At 50.0% G+C, this 26,104-nt stretch overlaps 1 protein-coding gene across 12 annotated transcripts in view; it reads right to left on the reverse strand.

Moving 5' to 3' along the window:
* The window catches only part of LOC123757839 (tyrosine-protein phosphatase non-receptor type 11), a 301,801-nt gene that overhangs the window by 114,647 nt on the left and 161,050 nt on the right, over window positions 1-26,104 (reverse strand). For 7 of the 12 annotated variants that reach the window (XM_045741711.2, XM_069329502.1, XM_069329500.1 and 4 more), the window contains exons 2-5: window positions 17,674-18,044; window positions 16,428-16,550; window positions 15,025-15,219; window positions 14,589-14,751 (exon numbers count right to left, since the gene is read on the reverse strand). In XM_045741711.2, the coding sequence (XP_045597667.1) occupies window positions 14,589-14,751; window positions 15,025-15,219; window positions 16,428-16,550; window positions 17,674-17,819 (627 nt within the window). In that variant the 5' untranslated portion in view covers window positions 17,820-18,044. Of the gene's footprint in view, window positions 1-14,588; window positions 14,752-15,024; window positions 15,220-16,323; window positions 16,551-17,673; window positions 18,045-26,104 lie in introns of all 12 variants that reach the window. The other 5 variants (XM_045741772.2, XM_045741746.2, XM_045741728.2 and 2 more) reach the window with 2 other exon arrangements.

A 26,104-nucleotide genomic window follows, 5' to 3' on the forward strand; every position in this document is an offset into this window, starting at 1 on the left:
ACAAAACAAACCCCCCCGCAGCCCCCGTGCCTGAGGACCAAACCACACATCCGTCTTCCGGGGAGGGCACCAGCAAGGCATATAGAACGAATAATAGGAATGGCAAGACAGGAAGGAGAGACAATGTGAAGAATAAACAATGCGAAAACAGAAACAAAAGAAGACAAGAAGCATGGAAGAGGACCAACAAGTCCAAGAAAGGACTAGAGGAAAGCCTCACCGGAAGTCAACAGACGTTCCAATAATATTGGAAGTATCGAAGAGTTCCGTGAACAAACGAGAACCGTGAAAAGTAAGCGCAAATGCACGGAGGCACACATGGCCCAAAGAGACCCATGACCAAGGGACACGCAGGAATCCCGATACGAAAGGAACATTCACGTGACATAATCGCGAAAAGGAGAGGAAAGGGGAAGAAAAGCACCCCTAGGAATGACGGAACCGATGGACCCAAAGGTCCATTGGTTCCGGAACCGAACCCGGGGAGGAGTAGACCTGAAACCAATACGAACGCAGAGGGAGAAGGAAAACCCATTCTGAGGAACTGCAAGTCCTGCTCCGAGGACATACAACCCCCAGCGGGGCAAAACGGGGTCTAGGCCACTCAGACAACCCCTCCCCAACCCTGGGAACCTCTATGGCAGGACCCGGGGCCGAGTTGTCCCCCCCAAAGCCCCAGTCCCATAAGTAAAGGCCAGGGCAGCTGTACAAAACACTAAGGAAGGGAGCCCACTGGTCAGACCCATACGGCACGGCTGGAGGAACAGCCTCGAATGCCTCCGCTGCCACCCCGGAAGGGGAAAACCCCCGAGACCGCCCAAGTCTCAACCCAACCGACCCTGCCCCAACCCCGAAACCCGCCGACGGTTCGGAGCCAGAAGCAAGGGGAAGGAAGTACACACAACAGAAGGGGAAGGACTAGGAGGAACGGACGGAACCATAGCTGAAGCGACTACCACCACCAAGTCCGGACCCCGATAACTAAAACGGGGCAGTCTCGGGGCTTCCGCCGCCCCACCAACCTTGCGCGTTGTTGCAACCTAAACCTAGCATGCAACGCTACAGCTGCCTGCATCCACATATCATGATCAGTGACTCAGGTAAACGGGAGCACTTACAGACAAAATGCATCACACGACTCTGGGTCAAAAGAATCACCGACCCAACAGGCAGCAAGGCGGAGGTACAACTGGTGACTGTCACCCTGAGACAAGGGGACAGAGCAACCTTCAAACTCGCAAGACGTGAGGGGGGACTCAAGAATCACATCCATCAAACCACGTAGCCCCCGTGAGGTTTTCCCAGGGCCCTTAGCCTTGATTACACGCTAGGGAAAGGCCAGGCAGGGAACTGCGAACCGGCGCCCAAGTCTACCAAACAAACTTCTAAAACTGAACCCCTGGAACATGTCCACTCACGGGGATCAAGCAGGGAGTACTACCAAAACAGAAAAAAAAATATATATAAATACCCCTAGAACAGCAAAGGGGGAACACAAAGGCAAACCCCCACCAGGCAAAAAACAAAAACAAAAGAAAAACCCCGCAAGAGGACAACGTACCCAGGCAGAATAGAGCCGGCCGATGTTACTGGTGAAAACTAGCTGTGCAGTACCTCACGCCCCTACCTGTGATGAAAACTACTTCCTACCTAGAGACAAACAAGGGCAACAAAACCCCAGCTGACCCCAAGGGCGGCCAAGTACTGAGCAGTAAATGACATAGCAGAGGTAGATCCCAAGGTGACTTCTGGAAGGTGGCCCCAAGCCCCAAAGGCAGTACTTACAGGACACCTAGGGAAGAGAGCCCTAGGCGCATGCAGCCCGAGAACCGTGAAAGATTTCACCTGGCTCACACACCACCTGAAGACACAGCCCACACCACAAGGTACAGAACTGAAACAAAACCGGAGCCACAGATACCCGACCGGCCAGGAATCACATCAGCCAAGAACTGCCAGTTGGATTGCCGGCGCAGAGAGCCTGGGGCTCCCCCTTCTTCCTCCCAGGGTTTGCGCAGACGACAGTGCAGCGACGTGATGATGTCATGCTAGTTTCATCATTTTGTTTGGGGAGTTCTGTCCATTCGTTCGGCTTTCGGTGGCAATATTTTCACTAGAATAGGGGTTTGTTTTGGGGCGCCTACCTTTCCGGGGTGCCAATCCCGGTCGATAGCAGACATAGAATGCTCCCAACCACAGGGGGGTTTCTATAGGCCATTGCTCCTTGTGCCTCTCTGAGGGGGGAACAGGTTCTGGCTCGTGGTCCCCGGTAGGCAAGAACTCCAAGCACTTTGACTGATGCCAGAAAGTTATACATATTCATTCAGCCTAGATAGCTCCGAGGAGCCGACGAGGCTCCACCCAAAAATGTGCAGGAACAGTTTCAATGGCAAAAACCACCACTTCGTTGAAGAAGAACATGGGTGCAGAGCAAAAGAGAGGGCATCTCACATTGTCTACCATCAGCAGAAACTGAGGGTGGAGCAGCCAGCTGACTCTGTCTGCCTCCCCCTAAGTGAGGGGGGGAAGTGGGGTGAATGAGCTTGCGCTGCTTTCATAATTTTTCTACCGTTTGTTTACATTGTTGGGTAATTCTTTTGGCAAGTTTGAGACAACGATATTTCCTTATAACCAGCAGTGGTCTGTTTTTGTCTCAGACTTTGTGAATGCTTCCTCGGTGGTGGTGAACATGATTAAAATTCACTGACACTGCTCTCTGCACCTCTTTAGAGGGGGCCAGGTTCCGGCTTGTGGTCCCCAGTAGGCCTAAAAAGAACTTTGTGACTAATGGTACCTAGTAGTTTTATAAATCAGGAAAGCTCATGTCGCTCCCTAAAGCTATAGTCCTGATTTATAAAACTACTAGGTACCCACATGAGCTTTCCCCAGGAAAACCTACCAAAATTGTTGACAAGTAACAAATGAGTAAACTTCCTGAAATTCAGAAGGGGTCTGGAATGTTATTAATGTAGTATTGATTTCTGAGGTTACACAGTATACAAAAAGCACTTTTCTGAGCAGTTAGATGTCACTTCTGCCCTTCCTCCCCTGTACTTGATGGGAATATTTCTCTTTCCTGTGGCATTAGAAAGAAATGTAAGGATGGGTGGGAAGGTAATGTTGTGAAGGGACAGTGACCTAATGGTTGTTTGACACTTTGCAAGCATACAGCTTTGTGATCTTTGTGTTGCCAAGTTGTGTCTTAGATAGGCTTTAAAAGGTTAATGGACCTTGCACTATTAAGACCTGGGACAGTTTGACAGGAACAATTTGAAAAGATTACTGTGTGCTATTATGGGATGTCATTCTGCAGATAATATTTAGTGGTTAGTAGGATTTTGCCATAGAAATCGACAGAGCATAGAGTTAAAAAATCTAACATTTAATGTAATGAGGCACCTCCATTAAAGGGAGCCACCCTTGATGGTTTCCTGAAGCTAGTTGCTTAGCTAACTCCAAGCCTGAAGTAACTCACCAGGCCCTTATGAGTCATGTATCTGACTTATCCACTTACTGACTGACTGACTAGACTGACCCACTTATCTGACCCCCCTCAATAGAGGCAATGGAGACTTCGGATACAAGATCAACCTAGGCCGAAAGAAAAAAACATCAGAAAGAGGAGGTAAAGTGCTCCAAAACAAGCAACTGCATGTCAAACATTGGTAACTCTGATACAAAAAAGGTACACACTTGTTGCCCAAGGTACACATCAAACATGCATTGTTGTGTACCCTCTCAGGTGGGACACCATCAACGAAGCCACATGATCACCATACAAATGGTGATAAACCCGCGTCAAAAAGACCAGATGCGAAGAGCGAACAAGCCGTGTACTGGACCTGACCGATCTGCTGAAAGAGGCAAAGCCATAGAAAATATCCCGGGTTCGGACACAGAGCAAGCAGCACCTGAAACCAAGGCTATGCCAGCCACTAAATAGCCACTAGGACGACTCTTCCGTGGTAAGACTCCAACTGGGCCAGAACCCGAAGCAACAGCTGGACCAAGAAGAGAAATACAGGTAACCCCACCTCAACCAGTTCTGCCAAAAGGTGTTCACCGTGAAGGGTCCGCAATCGGGGAAGAGCGACAAATATACCAGGAGACGCTTTGACCACGCCAACGCAAAAAGTTCCATTGCTGGGCACCCGTACGTCTGGCAGAGCCAACTGAAGGAGTCGGCGTCGACTGTCCATCCCGTGGACAGGGGAATGAACCGAGACAGGATGTCCGCCAGGACGTTGAGCACTCCCTGCATATGAACTGCCCGGAGAGCCAAACCCTGAGAATCCAGCAAACGAGTCACTTGAAGCAACCAGCCCCAAAAAGCCAAGGACCGCATCGAATCCCCGCAGTTCAGACAATGAACCACTGGGGAACAGTTCAAACGGAGCCGGATCATCGATCTGCGAGCGACATGAACCCTCTGAAGAGAAAGCTACACCACCGTGAACTCCCACATCATGCTGTGAGCCCGATGGAATGACAGACCCCACCGACTCTGGCTGGCCTGTTGAGCACTGGTCACAAAGCCCCAACCGAGAGATGAGGCATCCATGAACACATCGAGCGAGGGCTCAGGTAGGCGCTACAGCACTGAATCCTGAAAAACGCAAAGAGGAAGCCAGCAAAGCAGCAGCCGACACATTGCCCCCGGGGACTGAACCCAGCAATTGTGAGAGTGGCGGAAGGGACGTCCCTGAAGGAACCAGAACAGCTGCCAAAGACAGATCCGACCCAACGGGTAGACCAGCATGGTGAAGTTCAGACTTCCGCACAGTTGCTCGAACAAAAGATGAGGGACCGGGGGGCCCTTCAAAAACAGCCGAAGGTGGAGCTGCAGCCACAGCAACGCCGATGAAGGGAGAGAGAAAGAAGCGGACCGAGAGTCCCACACAAGACCCAGCCAAGTCCGAACCTGATAGGGAACCAAATGGGACTTTTCCCAGTTCACCAACAACCTGAACCCGGCAAGCTGGGAAAGAACCAAATATTTAGTGAGCAGACTCGCAGACCAGCTGGAGGCCCAAACCAGCCAGTCGTCGAGATTGGCCAGAATCCGAACCCCTAGCAGACTCATACAGGACACCACGACCCGGGTAAGGCATGTGAAAATGCAAGGAGCCAGATTCAAGCCGAATGGAAGGCAACGAAAGCAGTAAGTGGGCCGCCCCCACAACAAAATCAAGCCAGTCCCTGAACCCCGGATGAATCGGGACGTGCCAATACCCAGACGTGTCTGAGGTTCAGAATGAACCTCGGGCACAGGTCGGCGTTTTTTTCGCGTTGCTTAGCTTCCGAACTGGTGCTAGGCAGCCAGCGCGGTGAGGTCCGGTCCCCCCCACTACCCTCTTGGGAAGGATGATCAAGGGTGGTGGCCGCTTACTATGTGAGGGCGTGCCGATACCGAAACAAACCCAATACCGACCTACAGTTTTATTGACCGCCAGACCGGTATATGAGGCTCCAGATTCCGGTCTTCAAAACTGGTCATTAGAACCGGCAGAACACTAAATAAGAGGTCGTTAAATCGAGTGGAATCTCTACCCACTACAGGATGACCTGACAGAGTGCAAGAGAAGAGGCCTGCCCCGCTACAGGCCACGAACCTCGAACCCCCGAAGGAGGAGCCGCCACCCAATGCCACCAGAGGTCAGAAGAAACGACCCAAAACGGCCACGAATCATGGGACCAGGCATGGGCAAACAGGGCGAGCCATCCCCCCTATTGCCCCATCAATGAGGTGAACCGCAAAAGGGCCAACGACTCTTACAATAAGCCGAACAATGCGCAGAGCGACAACGAGACGCCTTTGGCTGGCGTCTCATCGTCGAGGAGCTGGCCCTGAATCTGGCACCACTGGCTAACCACAACCAAAGGAACCTTGAACCCCTGGCATGACCTTTACAGTCAGGACGCCCCCCCCCCCCCCCCCCCCCCGAGAACCAACAAGTTTGACATGGGATGGCAACTAGACGAAGCCCCCCTGCAGATACAGCACAACTGCAGATTGCAAACAACGACGGACAAAAAAACAGCGTTGAATGTAATGAAACGCCATTTTCTGGGTGAGTCCCGGAGGCTCCCCGGAGCTATCCCAGGCTGATATGCTAATGTCAGACTTTGGCATCAGTCATGTGTATGGAGTTCTTAGGCCTACCGGGGACCACGGCCAGAACCGGGCCCCCTCAGAGAGGCAAGGGGAGCAATGGCCTATAGAAGCCCCCGTGTAGTTGGAAGCATTCTATGTCTGCCATCGACCGGAACAGGCACCCAGAAAGGTTAGCGCCTCAAAACAAACCCCTATTCTGGTTAAAATTGCTACCAAAAACTGAACTAGTGGATAGAACTCCCCAACCGAAAACAAGCAAACTAGTGTGACGTCACACACCGCCGCGCCGCTGTCTGCGCAGCTCCCCCCTCCCTGGGAGGGGGAAGGGGGAGCCCCAGACCCCCCGTGCCGGCTACCCACACCTCAGTTCTTGAGGCTGGATGTCAAAAACGCGAAAAACCGCCGACCGGAGGGAGGGAGGGATGCCGGGGAGCTTCCGGGACTCACCCAGAAAATGGCGTTTCATTACATTCAACGCTGGTTTTCTGGGGGGAGCCCCGTCGGCTCCCCGGAGCTAACTACCCACAGACAGAAAAAAGAGGGACTTACCCGGGAGGCAGTCGTCGCTCACTCCTCAACTCGAAGCCGAGACAACTGGCTGCAACCGCCGACCCAAAGCAACACAGGCCCGACGAGGCCCAGGGACATTCAGAAGGTAACGAGCAGCCAGAACCCTGTTCGACCGCCAAAATCCCCGCGCCCAAATATCAGACCAAGACATATTCCCAAAGACGGCAGCAAGAGCCGCGAACTTACGAACGTCATGGGCACGGGGATACACCGCAGGCTGGCTTGACTTAATAACCCTGTGGACGACCTGAGAGACCCGAACCCGCGAACAGGGAAGAAGGGAAACCGGATCAACCCACAGCGTGTCCCCGGACACAGAAGCTGTGGCGCGCAAATAACGGCGAAGCACCACAACCGGACACAAAACATGATGCACCCCCGGCCTGACCAACCAAGCATCAACCACCCATGGACCCCTCCGGAACGCAGCAGTCTCATTCTTCGCCAGAAAAGAAGGAGACGGCTGCAAACGAACAAAACAATCACCACGACCAAAAGAGCAGAAACCCCTGTGCCGGAGGAGAGCATGAAGCTCCCCTACCCGACACCCAGAGGCCAAAGCCAACAAGAAAAGTGCCTTGGAAAAACAATCCTGGACCGAAGGGGCCACAACGAAACGAGGAGATGAAAGGAAAGCGAGCACTCTGTCCAAAGACCAGGACGGCTCAGGCGACGCATGAGCAGGCCGGAGGTGAAACAATGCACGAGACAGCTTGTGAAACGGCGCAGACGTAACACCGATACCGAAAGCAAGCTGAAGCGGCTCCACCAGCGCCGCACGATACGAAGCGACAGTGTTAGGCATAAGATGACGGTCCTGAAACAACCACGAGAGGAAGGACAAGACCACCCGAACAGATAAGGAGCTAACACGACGAAGACGCAAAAAGAAACGGAAGGACCGCCAGGAAACTTCATACTGCCGCCGAGAAGAAGCCCTCAGGTGGGACACCAACAAGGAGGCCACCTGATCACCATAGAGATGATGATAGACTCGAGTCAAAAAAACCATATGCAAAGACTCGAGGAGAAGATCGAACCAGCCACGTGACGTACCAGCCCGATCTGCTGAAAGAGGCGGAGCCGTGGGAAAACCCTCGGGTTCGGACACCGAGCAACCAGCGCCTTAAACCAAGGCTGGGCCGGCCTCCAAGGGGCCAGAAGGACTGCTCTCCCCTGGTAAGTCTCTAAGCGAGTCAGGACCTGGAGCAACAGCCGAACCGGGGGAAAGAGGTACAGGAACCCCCACCTCGACCAGTCTAGCCAAAAGGCATTGACCCCGACGGCCTCGCGATCGGGGAAGGGCGCCGCATAAACGGGAAGATGCCGCGACACTCACGGGGACCTAGCAGGGGGCGCCACCGAGGAGAACAGTGGAAGGGCTAAAACAAACTGAATAAAACGACAGAACCCCCCACCAGGCAAAAACAAAAAGAAAAACAAAACCCCGCAAGAGGACAGCGAACCTGAAGGAACAGAGCCGGCCGCGATGTCGGGAAATACAAGCTGAGCAGCACCCTGCGCCCCTACCAGTGCAAACTGCCTCTTACCTGCCGGTAACAAGGGAGAACAGAACACCCAAGAGCCCAACAGGCGGCCGAAAAACCGAAAGGTAAAACGGACCAGCAGAGGCAGACCCCGAGGAGCCTGTGGAAGGTGGCCCCAAGCCCCAAGGGCAGTACTTACAGGGCACCTAGGGAAGGCAGCCCTAGGCGCATGCAGCCCGAGTACTGAAGATAACTCCTGGCTCTCGCACCCACAAAACCAACACCACACGCAAAGCACAGTGCAGTAGCGACACCGGAGCCAGAGCACACGACCATCGCCTATAGCATCAGCCTCAAGAACTGAGGTGTGGGTAGCCGGCGCGGGGGGTCTGGGGCTCCCCCTTCCGCCTCCCGGGGAGGGGGGAGCTGCACAGACAGCGGCGCGGCGGTGTGTGACGTCACACTAGTTTGCTTGTTTTCGGTTGGGGAGTTCTATCCACTAGTTCGGTTTTTGGTAGCAATTTTAACCAGAATAGGGGTTTGTTTTGAGGCGCTTACCTTTCTGGGTGCCTGTTCCGGTCGATGGCAGACATAGAATGCTTCCAACTACACGGGGGCTTCTATAGGCCATTGCTCCCCTTGCCTCTCTGAGGGGGCCCGGTTCTGGCCATGGTCCCCGGTAGGCCTAAGAACTCCATACACATGACTGATGCCAAAGTCTGACATTAGCATATCAGCCTGGGATAGCTCCGGGGAGCCGACGGGGCTCCCCCCAGAAAGGGGACGAAAATGTAAGAGCCAGGACCCAAGCAGATTCCAAAGAGTGAGCGAGCACCACCTGTCGGCACGCTTCCTTCAGAATCGGAGCAAACAACTTCAATAAGGCAGCCAACGAGTGAACCGCCGAGGCAAGCACACTGGACGCAGGCCCAGAACCCAGCGCCTCCACATCCTCCTCGAGTCAATCCGAAGAGAGCTCAAGCAGGGAAAAGAAGTGCAAGACCAAAGCCAAATGCCCATGGAGACGCAAGTCCTCAGCCACCAAGGATGCCGAAAGGGTGGGAACCTGCACGTGAAGCTGTACCTGGCTGATATTTTGAGGAATAACAGGGGCAAACAAGCATGAATTGAGGCGCTCAAACTCGCCCCGCAGGTTAACCTGAACCACTGTAGTAGTTTCCCGCCACTAAAGTATGTGGGTCCGACAGAACGCATGCTATGCCTCCAATGAAAAGAAAGGGCAGTCTGCCAACCAGGAAGATTCTGGCACCTCATAACACACCCAGTAAGGAAAAAGAGGAACCAAATTCAAATGAAGAAGGATCCTTATCGAGGAAAACTCTGGGACTCGCAGGAGGTACGAAGCAATAGCCTCCCAAACTTCTTTAAGCGGGAATGCAGAGGTAGTTCCCAAACAGTTTGTGGAAGATAACCCCAAACCGCAAGGGCAGTACTTACAGGGCACCGAGGGAAAGTGACCCTAGGAGCATGTAGCCCCAGTACTACTTGAATTAAACCTGGCTCGTACACCATCACACCGCAACACAACACCACAAGGCACAGCACTGTTCAAGGATCGAAGCCAGAGTCGAATGACTGCCACTCAACACATCAACCACAGAACTGGGGTTGGATAGCTGGCGTGGGGGATCTGGGGCTCCCCCCATTCCCCCTCCTGGGGACGGGGGTAGCTGCGCAGACAGCGGCATAGTGGTGATGGTGACGTCATGCTTGTTTGCTTGTTTTCAGTTTGGGGAGTTCTGCTTGCTAGTTCAGCTTTCAGTCACAATTTTTAACCAGCTGTAGTTTGTTTTGGGACGCCTACCTTTCTGGGTGCCTAACCTGGTAGATGGCAAACATAGAATGCTTCCATCCACATGGTTTTTTTTATAGGTCATTGCTCCTCGTGCCTCTCTGAGGGAGTCAGGTTCTGGCTCGTGGTCCCCGGTAGGCTAAAACTCCATCGAATTGACCGATGCCATAGTCTAATACATACATACCAGCCCGAAAAGCTCTGGGAAGCCAGAAGGGCTCTCCACAGAAAAAGGGATTTTCACCCTGAGACAAGGGCACACAGCAACCTTCAAACCCGCACGAGGCGGGCTGTAGCTCAGAAGACACATCCATAGGTCCACCGAGCCCTGACAGGGCTTTCCAGGGCCTGTTAGCTGACTGCTACAGGAAGCCCAGGCAAGGTGTTGCTAACCAGTTAAGACCCAAAGCTAACAAGGGGGAGATCAAAACACTGAAACCCCTGCAACATGTACAATCACAGGGGCCGAGCAGAGGGCCACCAAAATAATATAAGTGGAACTATAGCCACACCAGGCAGACCCCCACCAGGCAAGAAAACAAAAAACAAAAGAAAAACCCCGCAAAAATACAACATCCCAGAGTTAACAGGAACCGACCACCACATAGGTAGGCAGGTTGCACAACACCTTGATGCCGTAAGCAGCACAATTCTACTCCCTACCCAAGACTAAACAAGGGCCACGAAACCCCAGCTGACCCCAAGGGCAGGGTAAATGCCGAGCAGCAAAAAACCCATGGAAATGGCTTCCCGAACACACCAGGGAAGGGAACCCCTAACTCTCAAGGGCAGTACTCACAGGGTGCCTAGGGAAGGATGCCCCTAAGCACATGCAGCCCCGGTACTGATGAGGACACCTGGCCACCACACACAACATCACTGCAGAGGTCGCCACGAAGGCAAAACACTGCCTATTTAAATCGAGGCCAGAGAAGATGTCCGCCCTGGACCACATTAGCTAACGAACTGGAGTGATGGTAGCAGGTGCAGGGAGGTCTGGGGCTCCCTCCTCCCCCATTCTTGGGGAGGGGAGAGGAGGGCTGTGCAGACGAGCAGCACGGCAGTGGGGTGTGACGTTTGCTTGTTTCCTTGGGATTGGAGGGAGTTCTACCTTTTTTTTTTTTTTTCATTGTACTTTTCTTACCATGTGGGGTTTGTTTTGTTATGCCTACCTTTCTGGGTGCCTAACCCCGGTCGATGGCAGATAAGGAAAAAAAACCCACAGGGGAGGTTTTCTAGGGCCATTGCTCCCTGCAACCTCTCTGAGGGGGCCAGGTTCTGGCTCGTGGTCCCTGGTAGGTCGAACTCCTTATACTAATTCCCTGGTCTATTATATCACACATTAGCCCAATACAGTGGAACCTCGGTTCTCGTATGCACCTGTTGTCGTATTTTTTGGTACTCGCACTCAATTTCTCTGAAAAATTTGATTCGGTACTAGTTGTTTGCCTCGATTTTCAAAGTTTGTTCATACACATACGGGTCCACCGCAAGCGTGGCACTTTAGTTTACCAATGTCTCCCGCCTAGTGATGATCGCACTTGAATTCTTTGTGAAGAATTTCATTGTTTTTGTGCTTTTTTGGTTTCTGAACATAAAAGTTCTTATTATATATCATCCATGGGTTCCAAGAGAGTCAGTGGTAATGTTCAATCTAAGAAAATAGTTGTGAGGGAGACAATAGAGGAAAAAACAAGAGATCATTCATAGTGAGGCAATGTGATGTCTCACTACAGACAAGTGTTAAAACATAGGAAAAACAAGTGTCTGCAGACAGATTCTTAATAAGACAAGCAAGCAGTGAGCCACAACCAGGTCCTAGGTTATCTTGAGGTCATCTTGAGATGATTTCGGGGCTTTTTAGTGTCCCCGCGGCCCGGTCCTCGACCAGGCCTCCACCCCCAGGAAGCAGCCCGTGACAGCTGACTAACTCCCAGGTACCTATTTACTGCTAGGTAACAGGGGCATAGGGTGAAAGAAACTCTGCCCATTGTTTCTCGCCGGCACCTGGTATCGAACCCAGGACCACAGGATCACAAGTCTAGCGTGCTGTCCGCTCGGCCGACCGGCTCCCATCATACCTAGTGGTATGCCTGCAAAATGTAAGAGAGAGAGTATACCAGAAATGTCATCACTGCTGTTATAATTGAAGGGGGACTCCCCTTCCAAACACTAACACCTCTCCTCCTTCCCCCTTTCTCACTGTCTTCTGCAAGAGTCCTCAATAAAGGTAAGGTACCTAAGAGTATTATTCTGAATAAAATGTATTTTTTAGCTAATATATTTGGGGGTGTGGAAAAGATCAATTCAATTTACATTATTTCTTATGGAAAAATTTGTTTCAGTTTTCGTATTTTTTGGTTTTCGTACCGTCTTTGGGAACGGATTATCTATGAAAACTGAGGTACCCCTGTAGCTCCAGAGGAGCCGAAGGGGCTCCCTACAGAAACTGCACAACATCCTCTAGAAAGAAGATGAAGGGTCCATCAAAGAGGTAAACTCAGGGTAATGCAGGACGTATTTAATAAAGAAATCCACCTGAGCCACCGAAAAGGGGTGGGGGACCCGAGAGGAAGGAAGCCTCTGGAAGGACGAATCCAACAGACTATACAGTGCGTACACAGATTAGGCAAGTATGTACAGTTAGTGCTACAGTGCACAATTAGGCGAGTACAATTAGATGAGTACAGAAACAAACCCTGGGTGGGTGGAGCTGCAGAAAGATCAAAATCATACAGGGAGAGGGTAAGAAAACCCCCCTCCCCTTGAAGTAAAAGGCCCTTGTCAGTAGGGACGAAGGATCAAGTAGGGTCCAAGGGAATCCAATGGCCCCGATTGGATTTCCTTGAAGCTCTGGAAGCCAAACACGAAGGCTCTGGGGCTGATCCGGAGTTCACACCCACTGCCAGGGGAACAGAAAAGCGGAGTCTGGAAGAGATATTTTGGAAGAAGGGATTGGTTTGAAAAAAGGAAACTGCAAAACCTCAGCAGGTCTAGGCAGCTCAACTGTCTCCATGCCTGAAATGGAAGCAGCTATCCCTCTCCAAAACCCGCATGGTTTCTAGGGCCCAAAGGACTGACCAAACAGGACATGCAGGCATTTGAGATGCTTACCAGGAATTATAAAAGTAGACCAACATAGCCTTGTTAATGCAATTGTAAAGATCGCCCTCAGCTTGCCATATAAAACAAGTGCACAAACCTCCAATGGACAAACCCCCAGTGGAGAACAAATTGTGTCTGCATGAGTGGCAGAACAAGCTTGGAGAGCTGGGAGACACACATGGAACTCTAGGCTAAGCAGAACTCCCCAGCTGATGTGGTCAGCTGTGGAATTTATTGGAGCCATTTGGAGCCATCTCAGGAAGATGGCTTCAGGGAACCACAAGGGGTTCTCCCCAAAAATACTGTATGTATGTGGTTGGGATGGTCTTTATAGTAAAACAAACAAAACCCCCACCTATCCCAACTGCAACGAGGAGGAGCAGAGGAGCCAAAGCCTTGTACTACCCAGGGTAAGGCCCCTCGAGGGGAAAGTGTACCATAACTGAAGGCAAGGGCAATGCCAGCAGAAATCAGAGAAGATAACTCCAGCCACATGGAGCTTAGTAAACATTGAGTCACAATAACATGGCTGAAGATATGATGACCAAACCACACATCAGAAGATGAAAAAACGACGACGTTTCAAGCCAGACCGAAACGTCGTCATTTCTTCATCTTCTGACGTGTGATTTGGTAATCAAGACTCTAGGTTAAAAGAATAATGTGGCTAGAGAAAACCATGCACATGAAATGTAATATAGAACATAAACATAGGTTCCTGCAAAACACATGTCCAGAAGGAGCGCTGAAAATTAAGCCAAGAAGGGCAGCGGGGCACTTTAGAGCTTGTCTCATTTAAGTATCAGGCGCATGACTGATGGAGGCAGCTGGCTGGGGCCCCTGAGCTTCTGGGGCTACCAACTGGATGGTGGGCGAGTGTTGCTAACTAGCAATTGGAATTGGACAATGAGCGTGTACACTGTGTTAGGGTTACCTTTGTTTGCAATGCACGTGCTTGTTTTTGGTCATCTTTACTTTTGCCATGAGGGGGATATTGATCCCATACCACCTTGCCTGTACTGAGAAGGCTAGATTTTGGTCCTCGAGGTTATCTTGAGATGATTTCGGGGCTTTAGTGTCCCCGCAGCCCGGTCCTCGACCAGGCCTCCACCCCCAGGAAGCAGCCCGTGACAGCTGACTAACACCCAGGTACCTATTTACTGCTAGGTAACAGGGGCATAGGGTGAAAGAAACTCTGCCCATTGTTTCTCGCCGGCGCCCGGGATCGAACCCGGGACCACAGGATCACAGTCCAGCGTGCTGTTCGCTCGGCCAACTGGTTCCCTAGTGAAGCCGGTCGGTGTCCCGTAAGTACTCATGACTTGTAAGGGCCTGGTGAGGTACTTCAGGCTAGAGGGTATCCAGGTGGCTAATTCTATGGAGCCACTGAAGGAAGTCTTCCCAGAAAAGTGCTTTTAATATACTTCATGCTAAATTTTTTCTAAATTAATGATATTAACTTATCATTACAGCAGATAATTACATAGGATAAACTCACCACACATCTGATCATAACGTGTGTAACTTTGTCATCAGTGCGCACAGATAAAACATAGTCTCCAGGCTTACTTTGCGATTCTCGCACTAAAAAACTACCATTCTTGCCCTTCTCCAGAATAAGCTTCTCTGCTTCTCGGCCAGACAGATGGCCATGGAACCACCTGTCAACAAATATTTACAGACATTTTAAAGTTGCAGGTAGTTATTACAACATTATAAATAACAACCAGTTTTTACAAATGCTCTTACAAATAACTGTTTACGAGAGCGAACAACAAAAAATTATAAAATTATGATACAGTCCTTTCAAATTTGGATGACAGTACAGTAAAATAAAATATTCTATACAGTATACTGTATTTAAATAATCATAAAAAATACATGACATATTTGAGAATAAAAACCAAAGCAGACATAAAATGCTCATAGCAAACCTCTCAGTTGTGGGGTCAGCACAGTTTAGAGGAAACTTGAGCTCAATAACCTCTCCATTCTTCTCCCGCAGTTGACCTTGATTTTCCATGTAAAATTGCACCAGCTCAGCCAATGTTGCAAATTTTTCTCCTCCATACAAGTCATAAAAATCGCCCATATTTTGAATTTTAATGTGAGTTACTTCACCATTTCGGCTGAAATTAAAAGATCATGTAAATATTGTTTACATACGCTATCATTGCCCAATTTCTCACTATCTTAATGAAAGGGGGACTCAGTTATGAGAAGATGAATTTAGTTAATTAAGGTCATAAATATTATAAGGTCATTGATATTATAACAAGAGAACTATCACTATCATCTATTATATTATATTATAACAAGAGAACAAGAGAGATATTATAACAAGAGAACTATCATATCATCATTTACACTATACTGTACAGGATAACGGATAAACAAACACATACCAGTAGTAATCAACTGCAAATCCTACTACCCCATAATACCTGATAAGTGATCCCCACTTCCACCCAGCCCTGTCTCCTACCATATCCTGTGTGTTATTCACACTCACAAAATTAATGTGTTTAATAAATCATTTGTACTAAAATAGACCTTAGCTGTGAACTTGGGGGACCTGCCCAAAAATGTTCCCAACTGAGCCCTAGGTATGGGTATGGGGTGCATAATAAATCAACTGTACTAAACTGTGTATATAGTGAGCACAAAGCATCCACCTGAGTAACATAGTAACTGCCAGGGTGAGGAAGGGGGGCTGGCGTTACCAGTGGCTGCAGGTAACACGGCTTCTAGTCCAGAGCACTGTGTATGCAAACTGTGTGAAGAGGACGTGCTGGGTCACACGAGGCGTCTCCACTATTACTTTACTAGTGTAGAATACACTACAGTTCTCGGTCATGGCCTCATAATCAATCCACAATGTGTCAAAACATTATTGGCCAACATATCACAAGCCTCTGTGCCATCTGTATGAGAAACCATCCTCTAAACCTTCACACTGTTAAGTTGTTGGAGTTGCCTGTGGAGCGACCATATGGTCAAGTGTGGCACATAAACAAGCATGTAGCTTAATATGTACAGCAGTAAACAAAAACAAAATGCAATCAGAGGATACTAAAGCCTAATTTATTAACATGACTTTTTGGTTTACATCGTTTCTGTCATGTGCAACTGTCACCAAAATTAATAAAATTGCGAATTTGATCATGTTAAGCTATTCCCTTGCCAAACTGCTATACCTCCTCACTACACTGTTTCCAGTACGTGTTCTCTACCTGTGCCTACACGTGGTGTACCACTACACAACATGTAGGGGAGCACGCCAGGCTGACCATGCAGGGAGCCGAGCCACTGTAGGAGGGGAGTAGAGAGGACTCACCGCACAGAGAGGGTAAAGTCTCCAGGGTTGGACTTGGAGGGTCGCGCCAGGAAGGAGCCCTCGATGCCTCGCTCCTTGAGCAGCACCTCCGCCTCCAGGCCCGACACATTCGGGTGGAACCATCTGAAGTCACAATACAATGCGCTCATTACTACACCGTTCACTTCACTACAACACTAAATCAACTCAATTATAAAATATAATGGGGTTATTAATAATCAGATTATTATTACATTTTAAGGAAAATCTGCATTCAACTAATGGTAAAAAATCAAGAATAGATTAAAATATAAAAAATACATTAGTAATGATGGCGAAATATATCCAGATACAATGTCATTTTAAACACGATGTAAAATATAAGAATTGCACATTTATGATAGGTGGGTTGGGGGAGACACCCTTCGACAGTGATGAAGCTGTCCTCAGATGTTCGGTAATATGTTTATTGTTTGTGATATGTCTATATATGTATGAACACGTTGTACTGGACGGGGTGAGAATAGCTTGAGCTACTTCATAACTTTGTGTTTATTTTACCTCAAACTTATTTCAATTTCAATGAAGCTGCGGTCTCTTAAGCTTTACCCTGGAGCATGTGGCTGCCTGCCCGGCCTGATACTACACTGGAGCATGTGGCTGCCTGCCCGGCCTGATACTACACTGGAGCATGTGGCTGCCTGCCCGGCCTGATACTACACTGGAGCATGTGACTGCCTGCCCGGCCTGATACTACACCAGAGCATGTGGCTGTCTGCCCGGCCTGATGCCGCCCCCATGTACTGGTGGTGATCTGCACGCTCAGCCGACGATAATGCCAGTGGGAAGGTAGGGAAGCAGGAGAGAGAAGTACGTGGGTGTACTTATATCAAGGTAATCTTGTACGAACATTCAAGAATTATTTATCCCTAGTAATATTTCCAAGTAGGATTAATGTCAGTAGAGGGAGCCTGAAGGTACAGTTGACAACATCGTGTGATAGTATGTCTTGAGAAACCCTTCATAAGTGTGGCGTTTATTATACAATTTGTGGTGCTAAGGCTTCATCACCCCCACCTTGACACGCATACTCATGCAGATCTGATGAATACACACTCACTTAAAATTGCATTTTTTAAACAGAAGATTGTAATAACACTCAGTACGACCTGTTTGAAGATATATTATATAACGTCGAGGAAAAATGGATTAAGACTACAGGGAAGAAAGAGACTAACACCAAGACTGGTGAGGATTGTTACATTACCTGCCTTTCAACTTGATGGCGACGGCCTCTGGGGAGCGCTTGGCGGCGCCCTGAGGGTGGTGGTGGTGGTCAGAGCCGGTGGCCACGCCACTAACCACCTTGTGGTACAGTGAATGTAGACGGTTCCACATCTTGTGGGTCATCATGGTGCCTCTCACACCGCGCCCAACACTCGCTACCTTACTCTTGGCTCAACCATTTCCTACACTCTTCAACTTGTAGCAGTATCCTTAACAAGTGTTCTTTCACATCGATTATTTATAAGCGGCCAGGGCCCATTTTGGGATATATCTAGTTTCTTCACGGCCACTAGTTCACTCCACATAAATTAAGCGTTTACACAAGTTTCTCTTATTATATGTAATATCCCACTGAAGAAGACAATTACTGTTTAGAAAGACACTGTAAACGAGCGCAAGCCTCGTTGGCTCCCGCACCAACAGTTTTCACACTTCACAAATGAAACAGTCCCTCCTATATACAGTTCTTCTTGCTGGTGTGTTAACAACGTTTATTAGCATATATAGTACAAGTATAACCCAATAAGGCGCGGTACTACAGTTGATAATTTGTGCATAGCATGCGACATTTATCAAAAGCATTTCAGCAAGCGATCCCCGGTGGTTATGTCTTGTTGCAATATTAATGCCTGACTCTTACCCTCGCGCACGCACCGTTCCAATAGTCTGCAATACAGGTGTTGCAGATTCTATGCGAATACATCTTTGTATATTTTGAAACTGGGCTATTATCACCTGACTAGAAAGGAGGGTACGATTGTTCGGATCTATTGCTCCAGTGCATTGAGGAATGTATTATTGGTGGTAGTGTATTGAGGAGTGAATTATTGGTGGTAGTGTATTGAGGAGTGTATTATTGGTGGTAGTGTGTTGGAGTGTATTATTGGTGGTAGTGTATTGAGGAGTGTATTATTGGTGGTAGTGTGTTGGAGTGTATTATTGGTGGTAGTGTATTGAGGAGTGTATTATTGGTGGTAGTGTATTGAGGAGTGTATTATTGGTGGTAGTGTGTTGGAGTGTATTATTGGTGGTAGTGTATTGAGGAGTGTATTATTGGTGGTAGTGTATTGAGGAGTGTATTATTGGTGGTAGTGTGTTGGAGTGTATTATTGGTGGTAGTGTATTGAGGAGTGTATTATTGGTGGTAGTGTGTTGGAGTGTATTATTGGTGGTAGTGTGTTGAGGAGTGTATTATTGGTGGTAGTGTGTTGAGGAGTGTATTATTGGTGGTAGTGTATTGAGGAGTGTATTATTGGTGGTAGTGTATTGAGGAGTGTATTATTGGTGGTAGTGTATTGAGGAGTGTATTATTGGTGGTAGTGTGTTGAGGAGTGTATTATTGGTGGTAGTGTGTTGAGGAGTGTATTATTGGTGGTAGTGTGTTGAGGAGTGTATTATTGGTGGTAGTGTATTGAGGAGTGTATTATTGGTGGTAGTGTATTGAGGAGTGTATTATTGGTGGTAGTGTATTGAGGAGTGTATTATTGGTGGTAGTGTATTGAGGAGTGTATTATTGGTGGTAGTGTGTTGAGGAGTGTATTATTGGTGGTAGTGTGTTGAGGAGTGTATTATTGGTGGTAGTGTGTTGAGGAGTGTATTATTGGTGGTAGTGTATTGAGGAGTGTATTATTGGTGGTAGTGTATTGAGGAGTGTATTATTGGTGGTAGTGTATTGAGGAGTGTATTATTGGTGGTAGTGTATTGAGGAGTGTATTATTGGTGGTAGTGTGTTGAGGAGTGTATTATTGGTGGTAGTGTGCCTCCGTCTCCTGCCATCCTCCTGTCATCACAAAACCTGTTGCTTACCTCACCTGCCTGCTGCTCTACCGCCCTGCCTGCTGCCCTCACTGTGTACCTGCTGCCCCTCACTGTGTACCTGCTGCCCCTCACTGTGTACCTGCTGCCCCTCACTGTGTACCTGCTGCCCCTCACTGTGTACCTGCTGCCCCTCACTGTGTACCTGCTGCCCCTCACTGTGTACCTGCTGCCCCTCACTGTGTACCTGCTGCCCTCACTGCGTACCTGCTGCCCCTCACTGTGTACCTGCTGCCCTCACTGCGTACCTGCTGGCCCTCACTGTGTACCTGCTGCCCTCACTGCATACCTGCTGCCCCTCACTGTGTACCTGCTGCCCTCACTGCGTACCTGCTGCCTCTCACTGTGTACCTGCTGCCCTCACTGTGTACCTGCTGCCCTCACTGCGTACCTGCTGGCCCTCACTGTGTACCTGCTGCCCTCACTGCGTACCTGCTGCCCCTCACTGTGTACCTGCTGCCCCTCACTGTGTACCTGCTGCCCTCACTGTGTACCTCCTGCCCTCACTGTGTACCTGCTGCCCTCACTGCGTACCTGCTGCCCCTCACTGTGTACCTGCTGCCCTCACTGCGTACCTGCTGCCCCTCACCGTGTACCTGCTGCCCTCACTGCTTACCTGCTGCCCCTCACTGTGTACCTGCTGCCCTCACTGCGTACCTGCTGCCCCTCACTGTGTACCTGCTGACCTCACTGTGTACCTGCTGCCCCTCACTGTGTACCTGCTGCCCCTCACTGTGTACCTGCTGCCCTCACTGTGTACCTGCTGCCCTCACTGTGTACCTGCTGCCCCTCACTGTGTACCTGCTGCCCTCACTGCGTACCTGCTGCCCCTCACTGTGTACCTGCTGCCCTCACTGCGTACCTGCTGCCCCTCACTGTGTACCTGCTGCCCTCACTGTGTACCTGCTGCCCTCACTGTGTACCTGCTGCCCTCACTGTGTACCTGCTGCCCTCACTGTGTACCTGCTGCCCCTCACTGTGTATCTGCTGCCCCTCACTGTGTATCTGCTGCCCCTCACTATGTACCTGCTGCCCTCACTGCGTACCTGCTGTCCCTCACTGTGTACCTGCTGCCCTCACTGTGTACCTGCTGCCCTCACTGCGTACCTGCTGCCCTCACTGTGTACCTGCTGCCCTCACTGCCCCTCACTCCGTACCTGTTGCCCTCACTGCCCCTCACTCCGTACCTGTTGCCCTCACTGCGTACCTGCTGCCCCTCACTGTGTACCTGCTGCCCTCACTGCGTACCTGCTGCCCCTCACTGTGTACCTGCTGCCCTCACTGCGTACCTGCTGCCCCTCACTGTGTACCTGCTGCCCTCACTGTGTACCTGCTGCCCTCACTGCCCCTCACTCCGTACCTGTTGCCCTCACTGCCCCTCACTGCGTACCTGCTGCCCTCACTGCCCTTCACTCCGTACCTGCTGCCCCTCACTGTGTACCTGCTGCCCTCACTGCCCCTCACTGTGTACCTGCTGCCCTCACTCCTCCTCACTCCGTACCTGCTGCCCTCACTGCCCCTCACTGTGTACCTGCTGCCCTCACTGCCCCTCACTCCGTACCTGCTGCCCTCACTGCCCCTCACTGTGTACCTGCTGCCCTCACTGCCCCTCACTCCGTACCTGCTGCCCTCACTGCCCCTCACTGTGTACCTGCTGCCCTCACTGCCCCTCACTCCGTACCTGCTGCCCCTCACTCCGTACCTGCTGCCCCTCACTCCGTACCTGCTGCCCCTCACTCCGTACCTGTTGCCCTCACTGCCCCTCACTCCGTACCTGTTGCCCTCACTGCCCCTCACTGCGTACCTGCTGCCCTCACTGCCCTTCACTCCGTACCTGCTGCCCCTCACTGCCTACCTGCTGCCCTCACTGCCCCTCACTGTGTACCTGCTGCCCTCACTGTGTACCTGCTGCCCTCACTACCCCTCACTGTGTACCTGCTGCCCTCACTGCCCCTCACTGCGTACCTGCTGCCCCTCACTGTGTACCTGCTGCCCTCACTGCCCCTCACTGTGTACCTGCTGCCCTCACTGCCCCTCACTCCGTACCTGCTGCCCTCACTGCCCCTCACTGCCTACCTGCTGCCCTCACTGCCCCTCACTCCGTACCTGCTGCCCTCACTGCCCCTCACTGTGTACCTGCTGCCCTCACTGCCCCTCACTCCGTACCTGCTGCCCTCACTGCCCCTCACTCCGTACCTGCTGCCCTCACTGCCCCTCACTCCGTACCTGCTGCCCTCACTGCCCCTCACTCCGTACCTGCTGCCCTCACTGCCTACCTGCTGCCCTCACTGCCCTTCACTCCGTACCTGCTGCCCCTCACTGCGTACCTGCTGCCCTCACTGCCCCTCACTGTGTACCTGCTGCCCTCACTGCCCCTCACTCCGTACCTGCTGCCCTCACTGTCCCTCACTCCGTACCTGCTGCCCTCACTGCCTACCTGCTGCCCTCACTGCCCTTCACTCCGTACCTGCTGCCCCTCACTGCGTACCTGCTGCCCTCACTGCCCCTCACTGTGTACCTGCTGCCCTCACTGCCCCTCACTCCGTACCTGCTGCCCTCACTGTCCCTCACTCCGTACCTGCTGCCCTCACTGCCTACCTGCTGCCCTCACTGCCCTTCACTCCGTACCTGCTGCCCCTCACTGCGTACCTGCTGCCCTCACTGTCCCTCACTGTGTACCTGCTGCCCTCACTGCCCCTCACTCCGTACCTGCTGCCCTCACTGCCTACCTGACACCGTAGTTGGTTTTTTTTTCCTCCTCCATTTCCGCCGTAGTTTTCCTGGCTGACAACAATCACCTTGACACCAACGACAACGCCGCCCCTGCCACCACCACCACCACGTCTAGCACAGATCATTCCCCAACACCAGACGAAGCTGCTACCCACCACGCAACTACGTGTTACGCACCTGGCCTCCGCCACCTTTATAAAAGATCCAAAAGTTCAACAAAGTAACAATTTCGGATTATAAATACCCGTGTAATGTCTGGCTATTATTTGTATTGATTTCCAAGTTATTATAATTTTATTAATTGTCATTGTGCGTAAGCATGTCGGATTGTGTATAAGAGAGAACGTTTATATTAGTGTTATTTTGATATATTGTCAGTGTTATTAATACACGCATCGCAATGCTTTATTTCAATTATTAATTTTTAAAATGATTGTGTAAGTCTAACTTTTAATATATGTTCATTTGAATCTCTTCATGTACTTGAATACTTGTCATTTTACTTGTAAATGTTCCCTGATTGATTGATTGATATGAAGATTAAGCCACCCAAGATGGTGGTACGGGCAGGAGTAGCCCGTAAGTGGTGGGTGGGGGAGGGATGAGGATAAGGGGGAGATAAGGACAAGGGGGAGAGATAAGGAGAAGGGGGAGAGATAAGGAGAAGGAGGGAGATAAGGAGAAGGAGGGAGATAAGGACAAGGGGGGAGATAAGGACAAGGGGGGAGATAAGGACAAGGGGGGGAGATAAGGACAAGGGGGGGAGATAAGAACAAGGGGGGGGATAAGGACAAGGGGGGATAAGGACAAGGGGGGGAGATAAGGACAAGGGGGGAGATAAGGACAAGGGGGAGAGATAAGGAGAAGGGGGAGATAAGGACAAGGGGGAGAGATAAGGACAAGGGGGAGAGATAAGGACAAGGGGGGAGATAAGGACAAGGGGGGAGATAAGGACAAGGGGGGAGATAAGGACAAGGGGGGAGATAAGGACAAGGGGGGAGATAAGGACAAGGGGGGAGATAAGGACAAGGGGGGAGATAAGGACAAGGGGGGAGATAAGGACAAGGGGGGAGATAAGGACAAGGGGGGAGATAAGGTGGAGGGGGAGAGATAAGGATAAGTGGGGAGATAAGGTGGGGGGAGATAAGGAGGGGGGAGATAAGGTGGGGGGGGAGATAAGGTGGGGGGAGATAAGGTGGGGGGGAGATAAGGTGGGGGGGGGAGATAAGGTGGGGGGGAGATAAGGAGGGGGGGAGATAAGGTGGAGGGGGGAGATAAGGTGGAGGGGGGAGATAAGGTGGAGGGGGAAAGATGGAGGGTGAGTACACCTGACTTACTGATAACGGCCGCCAGATAAGGACTGATAACATGAGTGTAGCTCCTGACTGTCACGTTCCACCAACCTCTCCTCCAGTGTCAGTGTGTATTAGGCCTTATGGCTGGAGCCTACACAACACAACTCTTCCCTCACCCAATAAAACAAAAATATGATTAACTTTGTAGATTGCTCGATAAAGAAATCACCGACCAAACGAAACATTTCCTAGGCCTAGTATAGCACATATATTACTAAACTAGGCCTAACATTGCGCATACTGATTGCTTATTTAGGCCAAGAACACATTAGGTTAGGCTTATGGTTAATCTATTTCAGTTTATGGTATTCCCTTTAGAAAGTCAGGTCCCGCACCCTGCACAATAACATTACGACATACTGGAGTGAAATATATGGTAGAAAGTCCAAAATAAATCCAATGAAAAGTTGTGTACTATATTAGAGCACCGTGTAAAGCCCTGAGGTCCCCCCAAAGGACACCTGATCAACCAGGCTGTGACTCATACGTCAGGCTGCGAGCAGCCGCATCCAACAGCCTGCTTGACCAGTCCAGTAACCAGGAGGCCTGATCGACGACCGGGCCGTGGGGACGCTAAGCCCCGAAATCATCTCAAGGTTAAGGTAAGGTAACCATCAGAGGTCCAAGACTTTTACATTTCTTGCCTACATGTCAAGAACTGTTGGTGGAACAACAAGAAAACTTTACGAGAGAGAACTGGACATGCAAAAACCCGTCCTCTTACGAATGACGTCGCTTTTCGCTGGTATGAGCGACGGCCAAATATCAACCTAATTCAAAATGGAAATTCATTTTCCAATTCAGTTTGGTAATTTTTTTTTTCCAAAGCAGCAAGTTAAAGGTCCTCTGATAAGTTAGGAGAACAGGAAGTTCTCCTAAGGTTTCAAAACGTCATGAAAACCGTTAATTGAAAGTTTCCCCGTCATCGACTCAAGTCCATTACATCCAGCGGTCGACCCCACAGAGCCATTAATAATTTTTTACATGATGTTCATTCAAAACGGGAATTTTCTCTACTATAAATTAATATTATAATACATTAGCACATTGTGCATATATAGGCATAGGTTAGGTTAGGTTAGGTGTTTAGGTTCTGTTGGCGATTTATTATATTTACGGTACGTGGGTGAAGCATTTACTTGAGATTATCTTGAGATTATCTTGAGATGATTTCAGGGCTTTTAGTGTCCCCGCGGACCGGTCCTCGACCAGGCCTCCACCCCCAGGAAGCAGCCCGTGACAGCTGACTAACTCCCAGGTACCTATTTACTGCTAGGTAACAGGGGCATTCAGGGTGAAAGAAACTTTGCCCATTTGTTTCTGCCTCGTGCGGGAATCGAACCCGCGCCACATAATTACGAGTCCTGCGCGCTATCCACCAGGCTACGAGGCCCCTGCATTACATTCATTGCATTTACATAGCATTTGTAGTTCGAACAAAATTCGTCAGTGAAGCACTTGTTCCGGAAGTGTTCGAACGTCAGCAGTTGTGAGTCGTGTGTAAACCGTTTTTCATTCATAAACAGGGAGGGGTGGGGGGGGGGGGGGTGGAATCACTTTTGGATCTTTGTTGGAGGACGAGCTGAACCTAACAGCCCACGCCAAAGGACCCGAAACAGAAAACGGGACAGTATGTTACTTTCGTGAGCCGATTTAATTTTGAATTACGTCGATTTTTAGCCTAAGTGCGCATACGTGCAAAAAGCGACGTAATTTGTAAGAGGACGGATTGACTGCTCTACTTAAACATTATGTCTACATTTTCCTATCACCGCTGATTATTGTATATGTCTGGATCACTTCCCCTCTATATATATATCCATGCTTCTGGTCTCGTTAAATTTAGTTCCCTCAATCTCCCCAATTCTGGGACCAGTCTTGCAACCTCTTCAATTTCTCAATCTTTATGTTGTGCTTATTTAGGTGGAGGCTCTACGGTGGTGGTGACCGCATCCTTGTTTAGGTTCCCGCAGGCTGTTCTCATCTTCACCAGCTTTGCATATGCTGCTGATGTGGTAATACGTCGGAGTGTACATTGGAGACTGGTTCAGTGCTGCGTCTACCTCAAGGTCATTTTATCTTGATGAATAGTTCCTCCGTTCCATGTTCTTCTGGTCTCTTTATTACTATCGTGAGGATCATGACCTTGTAATTACCTGGCTTGAAGTCCAGTAGCTTGAGGTCCATCTGTTCGTCCATACCTGAAACTTATTTAAGTCTTCATAGCTTTTGTTGATTTTCCATATCAGCTTTACATCATGGGCAACACACAGTGACACACAAGAGGCTCACTCACCAGTTATCACATAACCTACGTATACAAGGAATAGCATTGGTCTCAACATTATAAATTGACACACACTACTTGTCACGTTCCTCATTTCTAATTTGTCTTTGTTACTCTCTGCTTTCAGGTGGTGAGTGTGAACCATTTAGGGCGTGATGGAAGAGTGGTGAGCATAGGGGTCATCTGGAACAGGAAGTGAGCATTATGGCCTTGGCCCTCTT

The sequence above is a fragment of the Procambarus clarkii genome, chromosome 22 (assembly GCF_040958095.1).
Source record: "Procambarus clarkii isolate CNS0578487 chromosome 22, FALCON_Pclarkii_2.0, whole genome shotgun sequence".
Taxonomy (NCBI): domain Eukaryota; kingdom Metazoa; phylum Arthropoda; class Malacostraca; order Decapoda; family Cambaridae; genus Procambarus; species Procambarus clarkii.